Below are 21,115 nucleotides of genomic sequence, written 5' to 3'. Positions count from 1 at the left end.
TTTAAAGAGCTACAATTTTTTGCTTTTCACCTCTAATGTTAGGTCAAATTTTTATACTGTATACTGAGCTAAAATATCAAGGATTACTTCTGTCAGGAAACAGAGTTTAAAATGTACTTTCTCAGCTAACTTAAAATTGTCCCATTTTTCTTCCAGCTACAGCTGCAGTATGTACAAAGAAATTTCTATATTTAATGCTGTAAAATATACACAGGATAAATGTTTCTTTGCACAGCACTTCTGAGTCTGTCATTAGAATATTTCTAAATTACTGATCTAGAAATTCCACTTTAAAACACATCATTTAGCCACAAATACTATGCAAAAAACTTTACATAGCATATCCATTACTTGTCCACAAATTATAATAATAAAACTCTTGCACAAGCAAGAGGTGAATATAGTTGCTGTGGGGGCTGTTGGTGTGGTTTGATGCAATGGCTTTCTTGTGCTGCGCTTTCTAAAGGTGCTTGTCAAAGCTTTTCTTTACAGCTGGATCAGACAGATTTGATAGATTTGGAAATTTTCCATTAGCTCTAAAAGACTATACATTTTTAAGAGACTTTGCAGAACTTTGTAACATTTGAAATTTTACTTTGTCAGATTTTTTGATGGAATGGCACAGAATTGAAAATTCTGATTAAAAATTGGGAAAAAAACCCCCACTTTCTTGTCATCCATACTACTATTAACAAAGATATATAGGGAGTTTGAAAATGAAGATGGAAAAAGATCTGAAGCTAAAGCAGCTGAAACCAGGCATATGCTTTTTTGTTAGTGTGACTCTAATGAACGTATTCATGCAAGTACCTGTGTGATAGCAGTCGTATAGCCTTTAATAAAGCTTGGCCAACAGTATTGCTGAGAACACTGTGACTTGTGTACCTCTGTAAGCATTGCATTTCTTTTTCTCCTGCTTTTTCTACAGATTCAGAATCCAGCTGTAACTTTGAGTGATTCCATCAGAAAAAAGTTCCAAAACTTTGAATGGTTCAATATTGTGGCACTATTGAGGGCATCTCCTCTGCCTCCCTCTTCCCTATTTTTTTCCTCTTTTTCTCCCAAATTGGAGTTATATTAGTGTACTTCTTTGAATTCACACTATTTAAATTGTCTGCACTGGGGATTCACCCAAATACCTCTCCAGTTTGTCTTGGAGCGCAAATACAGAACAGAGCAAGAAAGATTTTGAGACACTTTTTTCTTTGATCCTTCTTGTTCTTGTAATACCAAATCCAGTGAAACTTGCCATATTAGTGATGTTATCAACATTTTTCTTTCTAATAATCTCACTCAGAAGTTTCCTAAGTAACCTGTTAGTTCTTCTGCTAAGGTTTGAGGTAGACAAAGAAATCTAGCATAATTGCTACTAAAAATCATTAAATGTTAATATGTGTGAACTATAATACTAGTGCATATACCAAGATCGTCATGTTTCATTTTTATTAAGATAAAATAATTTAACAGTATAAAGAGAAAAATCTAACATAAAACCAATCTACAGCTATATAAATCTTTTCAGCTGTATCATTCTAAACAAAATGGTATTTTTTGTACTGTATCTCAGTCAACAAAATAGGCAATTTGCAGTGCCTTGCAACCCACCATTGTTGATGCCATTCATTCTTCAACTATACGCCTGTGCTTGCTGAGCTCTAAATTCCAAGCTTCCCAAGTTAAGGAGGCTGTTCCTTCAGCTTTTCCTCTCATTATGTGGTATGTGGAGATAAAATTGAGGTTTACAGAAGTCTACCATAAAGTGTAGCAAAAGAGCAGACCGGTTCACTGGATGTCTGAGCTGCAAATTCTGATCACAACCCAACAGATTAGTAGTAATACTATTGTTATAAAATCCCAGCACTTGGTAAAAGAGAAGTAAAGCTGGAGAATAATTCCTTAAACTACTATTTTTTTTTCTTGCAGTTTTGACACCAATTATTGGTGTAATTGGTGTAATATTGTAACATTTTTAGAAAGGGAAAAATATCTTTCATGGTTCGTCCTCTATTCTGAAAGAGTAGATTTTTTCCCTAACTTTTTTTTTTTTTTTTACACATTAGAATTAGGAATTGGTATAATACTTTCATCATGATTTTTTTTTCTGTACCAATAATAAATTTATGAGCATAATTTGAAGCTCAAGGTGAAGCTCTGTATGGACTACCTCAAGTCTTGTCATGCTTGTAAGACATCTGAAAACACAGGAATTGCATGGGACTTAGCACTTGTTTTATCTGTTAGCTGTTTTGGCATTTTTCTGCACATACACATTTATTTTTCTCATGTCGTATACTAGATTTCTTTGTGAGTATGATCTATATGAGCTTACCTGTGCATGATTAAAGTAAAAGCAATTCCAAATATGCCATGTAGGTTAATCCATAAGACCCTATGTATGACTCACAATATAAGAACAGTAGAAGTTTAACTATAGAATTTGACTATAATGTAGAAATGGAATGTTTTTAATGTTTATCAGTTTAATCAAGCAAGTGAATACACTTGGTCAAATTAAAATATCTAATTATTTATTCACATAGAAACCAGTAAATTTTAGGGTTTGTAGGACAAAACTTCTTGTTAAAAAAAGAAAACAAGCTATGCCATATAGCTCCTTTACTCTCAATAAAATAGCATCATTGCAGTTAAACTTAAGATTACAATAAAAATTAAACATTCCAGATTACATCAGTTGGAGCACAATGTGATGAATATAATGAGAAAATCCTTGTCAGAAATTTTACCACAAGGAAATATCAATAGCTAACACCCATATTCTCCAGCTAGAAATCAAGAATATTTGAGTAGATCTTGGCATAAAAGGCACAAAACACAAAGCAAAGCATGCTTGTGTCATTTGTCACAAAGAAGCATTGACATTTGTGCAACATGGAAAAAGAACAGCATTTTTCCAGACTCTTCCAATATCACAGATACTTAGGGAACAGATCTTCCCCTTAATGCCAAGTGTATGACTCCCAGTACAGATGGCAGTGGCTACAAAAGAGGAATATATAGAAGAGGATACATCCATACCCTTCTGGGAAATCTTAGCTCATATATTGAGGAAGCTGCTGCTATTGTATTTTTAGTAGTAAATAAATATACTGCAGCCTTTTAATAATACAATTACTGGCAGCTAGCACTTGTGGGAATTATATAAGACTGGTAAGAATGTTAACAATGCTGGAAACCCCTCATAAACACAGGATTACCACTTGCATTTAAATGTGTGATGCCAGTTCCCTCTTTGCTTCAAATAAGATTTTTTTAAAAAGTTTGAGTCCTTGAAAGGATGGACTCTTCAGAAGAGAATGCTGCCTATTGCACAGAGGAATGGCTTTTCTGATTTTAAGGTGCATCAGAAATACAGATCAAACATCCCTGGTATTCCCTTCTGTAACGGGCCATCATAGAAGCATCTTGTTAGCAGCCTATTTGCTATATTTCTATAACAAGCCTATCTTCATCATCACTGCTAGTGTCATCATATTCAACTCTGGTTTGCTTCCCCATCACCTCTAAACCTCTCTTTTTGTATATCTTGGAAGGTGTTGCAGAGTAAGTCTTGAACTCAGGGGACCTGAGAGTAATTGGGGGCTTTTTAAAGGCAGTAGTAGCTGTTTCGCGTGGCCTTCCATAGCTATTTGACTGCAGGTGGGTTCCATTCTTGTCTGCGCTTCCGTGAAGGTCAAGGATTTGTTGAGAAAAGTTTGCCCGCTCTGTGTATACTGTACTGGGTAATTTAGCCCTTGTGACTGACTCAGGATGAGACTCTGCTTTTGATCTGAATACATGTGAACATCCAGGCTGGGAACTGGGAGTTGAGTTTTCTTTTAGAGATGAATATGTGTTTTCTTCAGTTGGAGGTTTCTCCCTTCCTGAGGCCTGGATCACCGGGTCTAATGTACCAAATATTTGACTCTCTGACTCTACGTTTAGTATGTTTTCCTGGCTTGCTTCTAGATGTAAGGAAAGAGGACCAGTAGGCTCTGAGTTCCTGCTGTCAAGTTGGTCACTTGTGCCTGTATTTGTAAAATCAAAAGGGCACGACCAAAAAGATGTCATTGAGTCACTCTGAATGTTTGGCTGTGAATCCCCTGGGACTGATTGCTGAAGGACAAGTGGTTGTGTCACTAAACAGCAGATTTCCACATCACTGCTGACTTGCTGCGTGGCTGTATTAACTGTGGATGAAAAGGAGTGAGCTGTCATAGATATTTCCAAGTTTGTTCTTGTGTGTTCCCTGATTTTCCCAGAAATGTCCTGTAGAAATTAGGGGGGCAAAACAATTTACACTTAAAATTTTCAATCCAGAGCAATTTCATCCTCCATAAAAGTGCAATGATAACTAAGTTGACTATATCAGTAGACAACATTTACTTCTGCTATAACTCATATCAACTGAGTAATTAAACATAATGTCAACCTTTATTTATACAACTATGATTATATTTGCACTCTTTTTTTTTTTTTTTCATTACTGCAGACCAAGTTAGTCATCTCTCTTTTGATGAGAAAACTTTTTTTTTTCCTTCCAGTGTATGGGGGAGGTGTAGTAAAGGATGTATTTTTTCCTTTTTTTTTTTTTTCTTGGATAGGTGACAGACCATGCTAATAATTTATGGATGATGGGGTTAGGGGTTTGAAGCTGCATTCTTATGTACTGTCTAGGATGATGTTCTTTTCATTAAGATATTTTAATTTACATATTGCAACGATGTTTGTGCAATGTAGGGGGAAAGGTTTGTGATGAATCTGTAAGAAATATTACAATGTCCAAGGTGGTGAGATATGGGTAGGAAGTAAAACTACTTAGTAAAAAACATTTTAAGGATTAGGTTCCTTACTATGATACTGCCTATGCTACATGAAGAACCAGTGCTCATGCTACATAACAGCAGTATGGCTCAGTACCTTTGGACTTCAAGTGCAGCCAGCAGATGTCTAGGGAAAAGTATAAGTAGGATAAGCATAGAATACTCCCAGAAGCTGTGCTGACACTGCGTAGAACAGTGCTGTTTGCAGCACGTGCAGATGTGTCTAAGGACCTTCTAGCTAATGGAGCTATTGGTAGCATTGAAACCACAGCAGCACTGGCTTCCACAAAGGGCTAAAGAAATTCAGTTGTGATGCTGGGTACACATTCTTCCCACCACTGTGTGGCCATTACTACCCTCCCCACTTTTCTAGTTTCAAGCTTACTGCCTCTGTCTCAGGATACTCTGTGCTACATCTACTGGCACCTCTGAAATCAGTGCTAATCAAATCTCTGACAGCAAGCACGAGAAATATCCTTTTCAATTGATGCAAGTTTAATTGTTCTTTTAAAAAAGCTAATTCTAACATTAGTAAGTTTTCATTATATTTTAACCTCAAAAATACCTTTAACACATTTTTAAACAAAATCTGTGATACAAAGTAGTCTCAACTTGAACTTTAAAACAGCTGAATGTAATTCAGGATTTAATTACCAGTATCTTTTTTTCTTTTAATAAAAAGTAATACAAGAATTAAGGTACAATACCTACTTTTTTATCCATTTTGCCTTTTTGTTTAACATGGTTTAGATTTTCAGTATGGGAAGATATTCCCGAGTTATTCTGTCCTTCTTTTTTCCTTCTGCAAAGTGGCTTGTCTGAGGTGGAAAAAGATGTGTCTTTTTGCTGCTGTAGGTAATTTTCTATTGAAAAGAGGTTGAAGAAACTTTTACTTTGATTTTTATTCCCCCACATGCTAGAACTTACTAAATTTCCCATCATATCACTGAACAAACTTCTATGTTTTTACTGTTTTCTGTAAAATTCTATTCTAAGCCTGATACATTTTCTCATTTACTTATATATGTTTGTTTTTTGTTTTTCTTTTTAATTGGCCATTACTGTCCTGCAAAGTAATAGCTATTCTGTTATGAATGAACACAAGGTATTGTCCCTGCTTCCAAGATGGTTCTGGCATAAACATCATTTGCATTAATACTGCTAATTAAACAGGGGGGGGGGTGTGTGGAAACACAGAAAGCAAGTCAATACTCCAAACTCATTTCACACTGCAGTTGTACAATCTTGTTTCAGAAACTGATAAAGATCCATCTTAAAACTGTTTAGGCTTCTAGTGGAAGGTGATTTTGAGTTATAGAATCATAGAATGGTTTGGGTTGGAAGGGACCTTAAAGATCATCTAGTTCCAACCCCCCTGCCATGAGCAGGGACACCTTCCACTAGACCAGGTTGCTCAAAGCCCCATCCAGCCTGGCCTTGAACAATTCCAGGGATGGGGCAGCCACAGCCTCTCTGGGCAACCTGTTCCAGTGCCTCACCACCCTCACAGTGAAGAACTTCTTCCTTACGTGTAATCTAAATCTACCCTCTTTCAGTTTAAAGCCATTACCCCTTGCCTTATCACTACATGCCCTTGTAAAAAGTCCCTCTCCAGCTTTCCTGCAGGCCCCCTTTGGGTACTGGCAGGCTGCTAGAAGGTCTCCCCGGAGCCTTCTCTTCTCCAGGCTGAACAACCCCAACTCTCTCAGCCTGCCTTCACAGGAGAGGTGCTCCAGCCCTCTGATCATCCTGGTGTGCCTGCTCTGGACTCGCTCCAACAGGTCCATGTCCTTCTCATGGTGGGGGCCCCAGAGCTGAACGCAGTACTCCAACGAGAGTGGAGTAGAGGGGGAGAATCACCTCCCTCGACCTGTGGTCACGCTTCTCTTGATGCAGCCCAGGATACGGTTGGCTTTCTGGGCTGCATGCGCACATTGCCAGGTCATGTTAAGCTTCTTGTCAACCAACACCCCAAGTCCTTCTCCTCAGGGCTGCTCTCAATCCACTCATTGCCCAGCCTGTATTTGTGCCTGGGATTGCCCCAACCCATGGGCAGGACCTTGCACTTGGCCTCGTTGAACTTCACGAGGTTCGCACAGGCCTCTTAAACCTGTCAAGGTCCCTCTAGATGGCATCCCTTCTGTCCAGCGCATTGACCGCACCACACAGCTTGGTGTTAGCACACTTGCTGAGGGTGCACTCAATCCCACTTTCCATGTCACCGACAAAGATGTTAAACAGTGCTGGTCCCAATGTTTCCCTAGTGTTCCTTTTATCACTGACGTGCCTATAGAAGCTTTTCTTATTGCCCTTGACAATCCTGGCCAGATTTAATTCTATCAAGGCTTTAGCTTTCCTAACCTGATCCCTGGCTGCTCGGACAATTTTTCTGTATTCCTCCCAAGCTACCTGTCCTTGCTTCCACCCTCTGTAGGCTTCCTTTTTGTGTTTTTGCCTGACTTTCTCTTTGTTGGGATGCATCACTCCTGAGCTTGGAGGAGGTGGTCATTGAATATTAACCAGCTTTCTCAGGCCCCTCTTCCCTCCAGGGCTTTATCCCATGGCACTCTACCAAGCAGATCCCTGAAGAGGCCAAAGTCTGCTCTCCTGAAGCCCAGGGTAGCAAGCTTGCTGTGTGCCCTCCTCACTGCCCTAAGGATCTTGAACTCCACCATTTCATGGTCACTGCAGCCAAAGCTGCCCTTGAGCTTCACATTCCCCACCAGCTCCTCCTTGTTGGTGAGAACAAGGTCCAGCATAGCACCTCTCCTCACTGGCTCCTCCATCAACTGGAGAAGGAAGTTGTCCTCAACGCATTCCAGGAACCCCCTAGATTACTTAAGCCCTGCTGTGTTGTCCCTCCAACAGATATCGGGGTGGTTGAAGTTGCCCATGAGGACCAGGGCTTGTGAATGTGAGGCTGCTCCTGTCTGTCTATAGAGGGCCTCACCTGCTCGGTCTTCCTGGTAGCAGACCCCCACTATAATGTCCCCTGTCCCTGCCCTCCCTTTATTCCTGACCCATAAGCTCTTGGTCAGCTCCTCATCCGTTCCCAGACGGAGCTCCATGCACTCCAGCTGGTCATTGACATAGAGGGTGACACCCCCTCCTCGTCTGCCCTGCCTCTTCTTCCTAAAGAGCCTGTATCCTTCCATTCCAACACCCCAGTCATAGGAGCCATCCCACCACGTCTCCGTGATGCCAGTAAGATCATAGCCCTGTAGGTGTGCACACATCTCTAACTCCTCTTGTTTATTCCCCATGGTACGTGTGTTTGCATAGAGGCATTTCAGTTGGGTCCCTGATGAAGCTGACTTACTGGCTGGAGTTATTTCTTTTTAAATTGCCCTCCTAATTGTCAAATTCACATATGTAAGTGTGTGTATGAAAATAATTGTGTGTTCAGTTCTGAAAATATGCGAGATGTTTGTATTTTTACTCACAGAACATACTGAAGGACAAAAGTGTTTTTGCAGTTCTATGTGGAACAGGTTCATGTCAGAGATACTGCTAACGTTCATTCTCTTAAAAAATAAACATTCAATATATTAAAAAATATTCAAAATACTTACCTTGTACCTTTGATTGAGCAGAATAGGACTTCTTATACTTCTTAAATTTACAGGGTTGTGATGAATAGCCCTTTTTCAAAGCATCCAGTGTTCTATTTGGAAAACAGTGCCGCTTGCTTAGTCGGCTAATTTTCAACTGAGCATATCCATGTACATGCCTCCCTCTGTACCTGTATTGCCCATGGGTAAAAAAGGGTAAAAAAAAATGTGCTATTTAAAAGCAGCCAGAGTAGAAGAATACCACATCATCAGGTAAATTTAAGTCTAACAGAAAGTTACTACTGTGAAGGAGATGTTTGTTTATGTAGATTAAAAAAAAAAATCAGGATTTTAGGCAAGAGACCCATAATTATTTTTTATTAAATTTTTCCTCAGTAAGTTTCAGTAAATCCTTGGTTTGCTAACAGAAAAGGATTCAGGAGTAACAGATCCTTTTTCCTATATCTGGAATTTTAAAACAACAGACTTCATAAAGACTTGAATTGCACAGGAATCACCTGAGGCTGCATAGTTGTTGGATTTTTTACTTTTCACTTCTTATGTGCTACCTATTCATCATCCCCAATGAACAACACAAGTATTTCAGTTATTTAGAAAACTGACCCAGAATAATCCAACTCTGCTTTGTTTTCTACTTTAGCTAGATCCTTCAATAACTCTTAATAATTGAGACTGAAGTACATTGGAAGGTCCCATTCCTGTATCGATAGAATCAGTCACTATACACAGTGTAATAAGTAAATCTAAAAGGGCGTGCTTATTCAGGTGTTTCATGCATTAGAGAAAGATATTACATTTCATGATTAACAGTTTGGCCACATAGCTACTAATGTGTATGACACGAGCTTTCAGGACCCTGTATTTAATTAAGACCCTGTACTTCTTTGATATAGCCAAATAAATAAATTCTGAAACCAGAGGGAGGAAACAAAAAAAACATACAAAAACCAAACCAGAAAAAAGTCCTAGAAGAATGTCACTAGACTGGATAACACAGACCTGAGTCTTCTATTTTTGTTCTTATGGTCCTTCAAAATTGCAGTGCTGTTTGCCAAACTAGACACCGTGATTAAGTTACTGACACTGATTTGTCCACAAGGGAGTCACTCTGTCTGATTTTGGTCATGAAATAAAATAAGAGGGATGTAAGCACACAATATGTTTTTCTTATTGAAGCAATTCCTCAGACATTCTGCTACCCCACACTCTTGAAAGATTAGACGCTAAGTCTTCCAGTGATATGAACTCCCATTAAATACAGAGCTGTGCTGATTGATACAATGTGCCTTTGATAGTTTTATACTGAAATTCTTCCTGCTTTTTATTTAAACGAATGATCCTTTAAACTACAGATAGTTTTGTTAGTTTGTGTTAAAACTTGATCTTTATTCTTCTGCATTCTCTTGTGAATATAAGTTCAGGATATAGATCTTCTGGGGACAAAAGCGTCTCACACACTGCTTTTAGCTGTAACAGGATTAAAAACTGAAGTATTTTGGTTCCCTTCAAAGCAAAGTAAATGCTGACAATTTTGACAGATAAGAATAATTTCTAAAGCACAGTGAGAGTCAACTGACCAGTCACCATCTTTCTTTGCTATATGTCTGTTTTGCTTAGAAAAGTCTGTACCTGATAGTAAACAACATACTGATATTTTTATATAATTTACCTTTGTAAATTCCCTGCAATGTGGGAATAGTTCTTTCTGAGAGATTGATTTTTTCCCCTGATTTTGACAAGGTTGAATTTTGGGGATGACTTGTTATTTTCTGTGGACTTTTTACACCCATTTTAGCAAAATTATATCTGTATCTAGAGAAGCTGAAAACCATATTCCTTACCATTTCGGGGTGACTTTAATCTTTTTCTGTTTGTGGCTCCTCTTGAGTTTATTTGTTGAGAGTTTTTCCTTTTTGCAAACTACTGTTTTCTTCTTTTGCTCTGAAATATTTTTGAAAGCAGCACCAGGAGCTGCTGAGCTTAACTGTTGAGAGTATTGAAAAAAAATGAAGTATATGAAAATTGTGAATTACATTAACTGAGAGATTGGAAATCTATGCTCTTTTTAGATAGCACTGAATAGCATAGTAGTTAAATAGCACAATTCTGAATTTTTCCTAGAATTTGTGTGTTAGTTTTTTCTAATCACTTTGTCCATCTACTTTTGTAAAATAAAATTAAAACAACTCACTGCTTTTGTGGATTTATATAGAATTAGTATATGATATTTCATATTCTTCTTCCTATATAAAAAGTAAGTTTAGTCTTACAGACCTGTTCTAGGATCTGTACAGACAGACTAGTCTATCTTCACTTACCTAAAAAAAAGAAAAGCTTTCAAGCTTTAAACACTTTACAGGGTATTAATGCAATTTGCTTTTGTTGACATTTCAGTGCATCTAAACAATAAGAGATTTAGTACACAGTCTGCCTTTGACTCCAAGTATCTCCAAGTATAATAAAGTCTTGACATTAGTGGTTTACTTAAGTCCTACTCTAATTCAAATATTCATTTAAAATTAAAACAGTGAAATATATATGATGTTACAGAATAATATAAAATATACTCATAAGGGGAAAAAATCAAGAAATACAAATACACTCTTCTCACTAGACAGCATTCCTACTGAAATTCTCAAGTGAAAGAAACTTATTCACACAAAAGTATGTATTTTTCATGAATCAAATGAATATGTAACTTATCTTATAAAAACATAAATTGTAAATTCTGTAATTTGTATGAATCTGTACAAATGCCTGTAAATGTCCATAAATATACTTTTGATAATTCTTTTACTTTTCTAATGGGGGGGGGGGTGCCAGCCAATTACACCCTCTTGAGAAAGGAAATAGGATTATTAATATTACCTCCTGCATCTGTTCTCCTTTAGAAAAGGATGAAACCAATGTTTTTAAACTCCTGTTTGTTAAGCCATATGCCACAGTCTTGCTAATATTTTTCATTTTGAAAATGGAAATATCATATTTTGACAGTGTGCATTCATTGCTAAATTCCTTGTCATAGGTATGCATGGAGGAATAAGCAGAGTCTGCATTCCCCTTCTGCTCAGCAGGCAGAGGAAGGCTTCTTGTTAAACAACACCAAGTCAATCGAGGTTCAGCATTTAGTGATGGGAAGGTGCTCTTCGTGCTTGATACTGTTAAACTTCCAGAGTAGCAAGACAGATTATTGTGGGGTAGCACTGGGAATTCTCTACAGTGAGTGGTGAGAGTGTGGCAATAAAATGTGCCAAAAGAATGGCAAAAATAAGCGGGGTTGTCTGTTGAGCTCTGAGAATGCTGCATATCCTGCAGTGTTGGTGAAATGTCCTTAAGAGTGCATGGACTTCCACCTCTGTCCCATGCCACGACTGTTGGCTCTGCACCCTCGCTAGAAGCTGACGTCATTGTCAAAGAGTCACTTCCTGAGCAAAGATGATGTAAAACCTTTCTCTCTTCTTTGATGTCAGCTGATATGAAAAAACCACTTGTATACATAGAAGTAAAGCATATTTTCTTCTTTGGGGTCTGTGTAGAGGAAGCAGTTATGCTCATCCACTTCTCTTCTGTTTGCCTTTGATAATTTAATTTATTTTTGTTCTGTTTGGTTTTCCAAGCATCTCTTACAATATCCTGCTGCCTGAAGTTTTGGTTATAAAAGGTGCTATCTGCTGTGGTTAAGGTATTTGTTGTTTCTGAATTGACTGGTGAACAAAATACTGGAGCTTTCCAGTTTGCATGTACGTTCCATCGTAGCTCTCCTTTGCTGGCCTTTTGTCTCACTTCAAATTTTAAAGGGGACCAAAATACATCATTAGAATGAGAACTGAGTGATCCGCTGTTGGAAGAGCAGGGGGGGGTAGTTAAGTTGTCTGTCACAGATGTGCAAGGTGTAATCTTCTGTTCTGATCCAAGAAAAAGCGACAAATCTGAGGCTTTCTTGTCTTGCGGCAATTTAAGGATATATTTTGGAGAAAAGGCATTTTGTTGTGGGACTGGAGTTAAATGACCAGGTTGCAGATGATGAATTTTAGAAGACACATCAACAGCATTGTCACTGAAAAGTGCTACTTTTGCTCCTGTTTTCACAAGACATGTTTTGACATCCTTATCTGTTGTGTTGTGCAAGGCAAAAGAGTTGCAATCACTTCCCCTTAATTCAGGCCCTAAAACTCCCACAAATGAAGCTTTTGAGATACCTGCTGAATGTGAAAGAAGGTTAACATCACTATAATTAAGAGCTTTTGTGGGGAGTTTGATTGTTTTCATATATTCCACATTCTCAGAACCTCCAGTGCATTCATTAATTCCTGTGCTTAATTTTTGCTCCTCTGCTTTACCGGAGAATTTCACTGGTGCTGTGGAAAGACATCGAGTGCTAGCACAACAGACTTTCTCTCCTTCATTCACTGCATTGTTTTCACTACTGGGACTAGGGCAGGACTTTGAAATAATGTTTTGTGTCTTCTCCACTTCAAATTTCAGCTTTTTTCTTTCTGACGGTGAATTCTGGGATTTCCCTGCACCTTCTCTGCTATTGTTGCAATGGACCCATGGGGGTGTCAGGGCATGCTGGCCAGTTTCTTTATTCCTGCTATGGTTTCCATAACTGTTTGAAGTGCTTTTACAATCTGATTCAAATGTACTAGATTCTTTCCCAAGGCTTGGTTTTTCCCATTTGCTACTCTGTACTGGCAAGCAGTCATCATTCCTTCTGTTAGCGTTCAGCTGACACTGAGTATTTTGAAGCCTGGACTCACAACTGCTTGGAGCCAGTAATGTGCTGTTGCCAGCTGTGTATTTATCTGTGTCACTCCCACTGAGGTCTTGGGAAGTTTTGCTCATTACAGTATGTGCGCTAGCGTTTACTGAATGTGATGTCTCCATTAGGTAGGTTACAGTGTCTGCAGTTTTCTCAGAGGACACATTCTCTGGAATATGATTACCATTAGTACAGGTTTCTGATTTACCAGTGTTTAAACCTGTTGTCACAAGGGAGGAAAGACTGTCACTTACAGAGTGCCTGCCATCTCTTTCCTCAGTAATTTCAGTACTGCTGACTGATTCCTTTGAATTGGGAGTGAAGCTTGTAATATCTGTAATCTTATTTCCCCTTTGTTTAATTTTCTTGGCACTTTGACTGCTTTTCATTTTTTGGTAGATTTTCTTAAATGTTTCATCTCCATACATTTGCCACTTTTCTTGAGAGAACATCTTTAACTTCCTTTGATTGTGTTTCTTATTTTTAGCACTGATTACTTCGCCAGCCCCAAGCTTTTTAGTCCCTTGCAACTCCTCTGATGGAGGAGTATGATCAACCACATTACTTAGTGGCAAATCGTCCACTGCTGTTTGTCTGACTAGAGCTCGGGGATGGCTATTAGGAAAATCCACTGAATCTGCAGCAAGATTGTTGCTAGGCAGCAAACTAGCAGTGCCTGTATTTACCGACTGCTTAGTAAGAGAAAGTGGCTTTGAGCAACCTGCTTTGTCATGTACCATTCTTGTGCCCTCCACAAATGGCAAGGAATTGCTCCGTGTAACAGGCACAGTATCTACCGTTGTGGAGAATTGGGTGGGAACTGAATGAAAAAACATTGGCTTGCATTTTTCTAGGGGTGCAAAGGTAGATTTTGCTGAACAAAGTGAAAGATTCTTTTTCCTATTTACATCACAAGTTCTGATGTCAAAATGGAAAGAGTCTTTGTATGTATAAGGCATTGGCAGATCAATGCTTCCCTGCTTTGAAAGGACAGTTTTTCTGGGCCTAACGTTGTCTAAGTGGGTATCATCCACCACGCTTTTGTTATGAGAAATAAGTTTTGAAATGTGTTCTTCCAGCCTTTTTTTCTCTAGCATCACGGCTGTAGCTTTCTCAGCTGCATCTAGCTTTGCACTGCTTGCGGAGGTACACCTTAAGCTGCTGAAAGCAGTTTCGTTTTCCAGTTCTGTGCTGTGTTCATAGAGACTATGCAACGGGCTGGATGATGCCATCTGTTGTTCTGTACTATCAGAGCGTGACAGATACCCTGAGTCAGTGCTCTCACACTTCTTTAGCTTGCAGTCAAATGGCTTGTAATCCCACTGTTTTTCTGAAGAGGTTGCTTGCTGCCTTTGCAACTGAATATGCTTGTTGGCAGTTGGAGTTCTTTGCTCCTGTATCTTCTTTCTCTGGCACTGACCATTTGGCAAAGCTCCTGGAGATGATAAACTTTGAGGTTCTCTTTCAGGAACCCCCTGATTAGCCTTTGAACTAAAGCAACTAAAAGTTGTTTCATGATTTTCTGAAGCAAATGAACTGTTTGTTGCTGGCAGTGAAAGGTCATTAAGATGTTTCTTAGTGTCTGTGGCAGCACTGGTCTCTGAACTCATTTGTTTCATCTGTATCCCCTCGTCTTCACAGGTGCTACTAAGTAGTTTGCTGCCTTGATGTGAGGTGATGCTCTCTGTTGATTTCTCATTTTGCTCCAGTATACCACTGTTGTCAGAGTCTGAGGGCAGTCTGGTATTGTTGACGTGTGTTTGAGTTCTTCTGTGTTTATACAAATTGCTTTGAGTTTTAAATGCAATACCACAAGTGGTGCATGGAAAGGGCCTCTCTCCTGTGTGAGAGCGAATATGTTTCTCAAGGACACTTGGCTTCAAACAGTCTCGTCCACAGTGTTTGCAGATATATTTCCCAGCTTTTTTTGATTTTCCTGGGCTTCCAATAGATGCATTTACACAAGAATTTGGTGATGATAAAACTGGTAAAGTGCTCACTATGTTCAATGTTAGAGTTTGTCCAAGTTGTTTCTGAAAAACTGACTGAGCCTGATCTGTGCCTTCTGAAGCAACAAGTGGACTCAGGATTAGAGGTATGTTACTGCTGTCTAGATTTACACAGCTCCTGCCAGTCACTAACTGATGGTTTGGCTGAAAGCATCCTGCCTGGACAGGCTGATACAGTGGTATGGTAAGGGCTTTTAGATACACAGGTTGGGACAGTGCTTGTTCCTGTTGAGGAATCACACTGCCTTGGCTGAGATCTGAAGAACCCTGTGCAGGCTGAAGAGAAGAGGTTGAAACTGGTCGATCTGCTACGGCGACTGTAAAACCAGGCTGCTTCTGTGCCTCCATTTCAAAGGTTATGTGCCATATGCTCATGTATCTGTAAGGGAGGGGAGACAAAACAAGTAGGAGTCTTCAGATAGCAAAATAAAACACTTTCATCTGCTGGACTGGGAAAGCTGGCAATTAAGAATATCACAAATCTTATATATATACAGGCATTATACAGACAATAATTACTTCATTTTCAAATTAAATTGATTCATCTTTCATTTCTTAGCTAGGAACTAAAGTTCGGTACAGCGTAAAGAACATTGAACATTGCACTTAAAACCTACCATAAGTACCCAAAGTATTAGAAATAAATCTGAGTATCAGATTTGCAAATGGAGGTTCTCAGCACCCCAGAAATAATACAATTGTGATTTTCTGGAACCATATTGCCATTACATATTTGTACCATTTTTTTTAAATTTAAGAATTTACATTAATAAATGTTATATAGAAACACAGAACAAATAAGGTTAGAAGGGATCTCAGGAGGTCTCTAGTCCAAACACCTGCTCAAAGCAGAGTTAGCACTGAGGTCGGATGAGGTTGCTCAGGATGTTATCCAGTCTTGTTTTGAAAACCTCTGAGGATAAAAACTGCACAGCTTCTTTAGGCAACCTGCTCCAAACACAGGACATTAAATATGGCTGCGTATTATCTGTGTTTACCCAATTTAAGTGAGCTAAGGCTAAATAAATTGCAACAAGTGATGCAAAATGAAAATAGGTGAACAAAATGAAACTGATGTCGTGTTTTACAAGTGAGATTTACATAAATATGTACCAAGTAGAAAAGACAGTATCATAGGAAAGTAGTGGGATAAATTAAAGCTGTCTTTCATGTAGTCCAAATTAGTTTTGTCTAATTAAGGGCAATATTATGGTATACTGCTTATTTTCAGATGCTTTCAATGCCAGATGAAAACATTTTGTAGACACAGTTTTTTGGAAAAAGTAAGCCTATTCTTATGAAATCTGTCCAAATATATTCCGGGTTGGTGCTGGTCCAGACTACTTTTTATTTTAACAAAAATTAGTCTTGTCTTTTATCTTTCTTAGAAACAAACTAGGAAACTATCAAAATAAGCTAGTTGAAAATTATCTTTGGAAGAGCTGATAGAGACATCAGCATAACCTTTTGTAATTATAGGTTGGGTGAAAATTAGAAGGTGGTCTGTAAGTGTTTATTCAAATTCTTATTCAGCTATACTCACAGCTCTGTATCCATTGGCTGTTATAATAGGCTGTTCTTGTGCAAACAGTCATAAAAATCCCATTTGAAATAACATAGTCAGTGGCTAACTGTGAAATTTGCAGTTTATTGCCTTACTGCATAATCTGTAGTGGTGTTTCTGTACCTTCCTTGGATCATTTTAATAGGTAATCATTACTGGGAAACAGTAAAAAAAAATTACTCAAAAATGTTTGACATTTGGACTGGTTCCATATGACACACACACTATGTTACCGTTATTCAAGGCAAAATCTCAGTTGCATGTAGTTACTGAGAAGTTTGCAAATAATTAACATAAAGGAGGAATGGCAAACTCAGTGTAATTGGTTTTGAGTGTTCCTCTGTTACTATTAGAACAATTAATAAAACTTGTAAATTGATAGAAAGTTGGATGGAGATCCAAGAGAAGTTCTGTTACTTCACAACTGAAAATTATAGCGTCTCACTCGCATCACACGCAAAAATGGGAAAATAACTTTCTATTAATGATGAAATGGAACAGGTTAAGGTCGATGAGTTATATGCTCCATAATAAATGTAATTAGCATCTTAATAAATAGACTAGGAATTCAGGTAGTTTTCATAGTAAATGTATGCACCATTGAAACTGAAAGGTAAAGCAACCCTCTTGTTTATTAGTCTTCTGCAAAGGAAAAGGTTTTGCTTATTAGGATATTGCCTTTAATCTGACTGATTATTTCATCCCTATGTGTAGCTTGTAATGCAACTGTAAATACTTGTCTCCTTGAGCAACAGAAAACTAATATACCAAGAACCCAGTAGCTATTATTCTGCGCTCCTCACTCTGCACCACTTGTGGAAGTTCTTTTGCTGGCTGGCAACTTAGGTTTCGCAGCCAAGGCTTCTTCCAGTTTCTCTTTTATCTTCTTTGCTTATTGCAAGAATTGGAAAAGTGGAGGAAAAAACAGCAATGCAGTCTCTGGGATGTGTTCTCTGACTTTCCTTCTGGTGACAAGCAAGGCCATGAGCTTCTCTGCATGCGTTACATGCATCAACAAAACTGCTGATGAGCCACTAAGTAACTGAGAAGCTTGCTACCAACTGCAGTGAGCTCAGGGTTAGACCATTTGTGGGAAGGGTATCAGTGCCTGATGGGATTCTTTGTCTTCACTCAAAGATTTTAGTGTAACAAAAATCCCGGAAAACAACCTGTAAAATGAACTGATCTGTGCACTGCAATGTGTTAGATTTTGCCTTTTCTCCTTTCTGATGAAATTTATAAATCAAACTCAGTTATCAAGCATGGACTTTTTTTGTCCGCTTCAGAGATTTCTACATGGAACAATCACTGAAGCGGCTTTGTAATATAGGTATTGAGTATATTGATGAAATAACCTTAAAAGAATGTGGCTCGTTAAAGGAATTAAGTTATTATCCATATTCTGCAGTGTGGTTAACACTATGGGATAAAAGTGGATTTCTCTAATTTGCAAAGTGAGGTCATAGACATTTCAAGGCCATTTAAGATGGTTCTTAAGCTACACAGTCATCTTTATAGCAATTTAAACACAGCATACAATAAAAACGGCAGCAAGTGATAAGACATGAGCCAATGATACTCATAAACTAAGCATGCAGTAGTTTTTCCAAAGATGTGAAAATAAAGAAAAGTTGAGGGAAAAAAAATATGCTGCAGAGACAAGACTCAAAGAAGAAAGGTGAAGTCTGAATTCTATGTACGTACAACATCTAACAAGTACCACATCAGATGAAACAAGCCGTAAGTATCTATGCTCCCCTCCTTCCCCTGGAGAGAAGAGTGGAAATGTGGAATGTACATTTCCACCCCAATAAGCCTGCTCCAGTGTCACAAACTATGTTCTCTCTTTGAATATCCTTATGTGCATGCACAGTTGATGGGCCCTTCAAGGCCAGCCTGTAAATTAGTAGGACTTGCGGTGGGCAGATGTTTTTAATATGAAACCTGTAGTTCCAAAGTACCAGACTCTTTGTGTAATTTCACTTATTCTGTTAAGTTTCTGGGGCCCAAAATATAATGTAGTCCTGAGAATCATTTCAGTGCTCTGTAATGTTCTACAAAGAAAATACGTAACTGATTACAGAAAATTTAAAGGAAAGTTTTAACTAATGCTGAACAATTAAACTAAATGGTGATACACAATGTCATTACTTTTAAGAGTTTAATAATAGATTTCTACCAGCTGTGGTAGTTTTCTGCTTTTCACAGCAAAAAAAAGATACTTTCTTCCTAAGTGAAACTTCTGTGGCTTTTATTCTATGTGGCGAATACGACCATAATTTTCACATCTGTCATTTATATACAAAACAAGCCACTGTATTTTTTTGTACATTGACAAAAATAGCTTATCTCAAACTAATTCTACCCCATGGTTAATTCTGCGTAGTCCTTGCTTAAAGTAGAAAAAATTCCTTTGTTGATTGTGCCCCAGGCTCTCTTACTGAGCATCTATGTGATGTTCTGAGCTCAATTTATAAATTGTTGCATCGAACTACTAGTATAAAAACTTGATCCTAATTAGAAAAGAAAAAAAATCCAATAAACAAAACCAAAAGCAGAATTTGGCCAGTCCAAAATTTTCTAAATTAGTTTCTTAAGCTATCAAAACTGGTCAATAAGATTCTGTTTGAATACAATTATTTTGTTCCTAGTTTGAATTATACCTTCAGGTACACACCATAGGTAGGACTGTGGAACACTGAAAAGTCAAAAAGTGGAGTAGTTTCAGATGACAAATCAGGGTAGCAGAAACTGTCTTATGCTGTATATAAGTATAAAGTATTTTAATAAGAGGGGAGTGGTATAAAAAGCTCATTTTAAATCCAATGTGTTCCTCTTTTCTATATAATTTTTTTTCTGAATTCCAAATAGATTTCATAAAACTTGCTTCATTTTATCAGCACTGTTATAATAATCTTGGATTATACAGCCTAAAGATTTTTGTCTTCTGCATGGCACATGTGAATGCACTGTCAATTGCCCATCATTATTAATAAAAACATTAAATAAACATGTAACTGCTTATTTCCTCCACTTACATATAATTTTTTGACACACCATTGAGAGGATCATCATAGTCTTTAAGCAGATGTAGTGCTCAATCCCCTGGCTTGGTCTACAGGTATAATCTGTAGACATGACAGAATTAGTTTATTTTTGTAACCACACAGAAGCAGCTTTTCAACATTCTGAACATACATAGTATGCTATATTACACTAGAAGTCTTTGCCTTTTTTAAAAGCTTTTGGTGATCCCTACCTTAAATATAATAACAGAGAGCATACAGAAGTAGAATCCTCTTTAGTCTAAATAATTTTAGCTCACGTACCTTTTATTGAGCCAGGCATTTCAGCAAAAGAAGTCTCATTTCTGTCAATACTTGAAGCAAGCAGAGAGAAACGAGGACAAAGACTTGAAACAGATTAGAAGTAGGAAGTTGTTTTTTTCTTTTTTTTTTCACATTGGTGTCACAGTAACAACCTTCAGAAAACAGGAAGAGAGGAAACAGAAGAAAATGAAGTAGCATTTCAATCCCTTTGTATCCTTTATCAATATTCATGTAGGAACCTATAAACAGAATCAGCTGCCTTTGAAATGTAGGCATTTTGTACACTGCAGTCAGTTGTACCATTCAGTGAAATACACTGACACAATGGTAGAATTTTTTTTCTTTATACCCCTAAAGGTAATTTGCTTAGAACTTTACAATAAAGATCTCTCTTAAAATGTGTTGGAAAAGAAAACAATGGTGAAGAGAAGACACTTGCTACATACGAAATGCTAAACTTAGCCAGCATGGGTGCTGTCCACCAGCTTGTCCTAATGGTGCCCTGTAGTACGACAGAAAGCAGTAAACAGGAGGGAAAATACTTCAAGAATGTTAGAAGTGTTTAAGACATGCTCAACAAACCTCCCTGAAACTTGTGAACAGCTGCAGGGAAAACAGGATAGGGGACAGTCAAGAGAAGTGAAAAGATCATTTTAAAAGTTTAGGTTTCATTTGTGGCTTGACTCCACGAAGAGTCCTCAGATAAAGCAGTCAGCAGAGCCAAGGTGTCCTGTTAGGGGGACAGCTGTTCTTCATGCAAACACCTGTTTAAAATATGGACTGGAATGGCTACTTCCTCCACTGCTATTAGACTAAGTAAATCCCAAACTGGATATGCATTCCCTAGAATGTTAAAAAATCAGCATATCTGGCCTGTAAAAATTCCTTGGGAACACTATATTTTGGAAGACATAGCTTCTAATCTTACTGCAGTGAGCATCTGCCCTATTCAGATAGTTGCAGCCTGTATCTTGTAAATTGTGTAGTGGTGAAACTGTAATATTATGATTGTCCAATATCCACTTGAGCAGAAGCTCTTTCTTTTAGTAATTCAGGTGG

At 38.0% G+C, this 21,115-nt stretch overlaps 1 protein-coding gene across 1 annotated transcript; it reads right to left on the bottom strand.

Annotated features, from left to right (window-relative positions):
* Positions 1–2,682: 2,682 nt before the first annotated feature.
* On the bottom strand, positions 2,683–20,140 carry ZNF831 (zinc finger protein 831). Its single transcript, XM_075022583.1, has 6 exons — positions 20,057–20,140; positions 11,261–15,542; positions 10,234–10,376; positions 8,393–8,562; positions 5,532–5,683; positions 2,683–4,266 (listed from the first exon to the last, which is right to left on the bottom strand). Exons 2-6 carry the CDS (start codon positions 15,536–15,538, stop codon positions 3,442–3,444), a joined length of 5,568 nt encoding a protein of 1,855 aa, XP_074878684.1. The 5' UTR covers positions 15,539–15,542; positions 20,057–20,140; the 3' UTR covers positions 2,683–3,441.
* Positions 20,141–21,115: the final 975 nt, after the last annotated feature.

This window comes from Buteo buteo, chromosome 2 (genome assembly GCF_964188355.1).
Source record: "Buteo buteo chromosome 2, bButBut1.hap1.1, whole genome shotgun sequence".
NCBI lineage: Eukaryota > Metazoa > Chordata > Aves > Accipitriformes > Accipitridae > Buteo > Buteo buteo.
The sequence above is the reverse complement of the archived record's forward strand: the minus strand, read 5'-3'. Positions and strand labels throughout refer to the sequence as shown.

Excerpts from the sequence above, each read along its gene's own strand:
- ZNF831 (XM_075022583.1), bottom strand. The coding sequence starts at position 15,538 with ATGAGCATATGGCACATAACCTTTGAAATGGAGGCACAGAAGCAGCCT. Across the intron at positions 10,377-11,260 it reads AAGGAGAACAGATGCAGGAG|TTAAGCTCAGCAGCTCCTGG; the intron begins GTAATATTAATA and ends TACTCTCAACAG. Across the intron at positions 5,684-8,392 it reads TGCTCAATCAAAGGTACAAG|AAAATTACCTACAGCAGCAA; the intron begins GTAAGTATTTTG and ends TCTTTTCAATAG.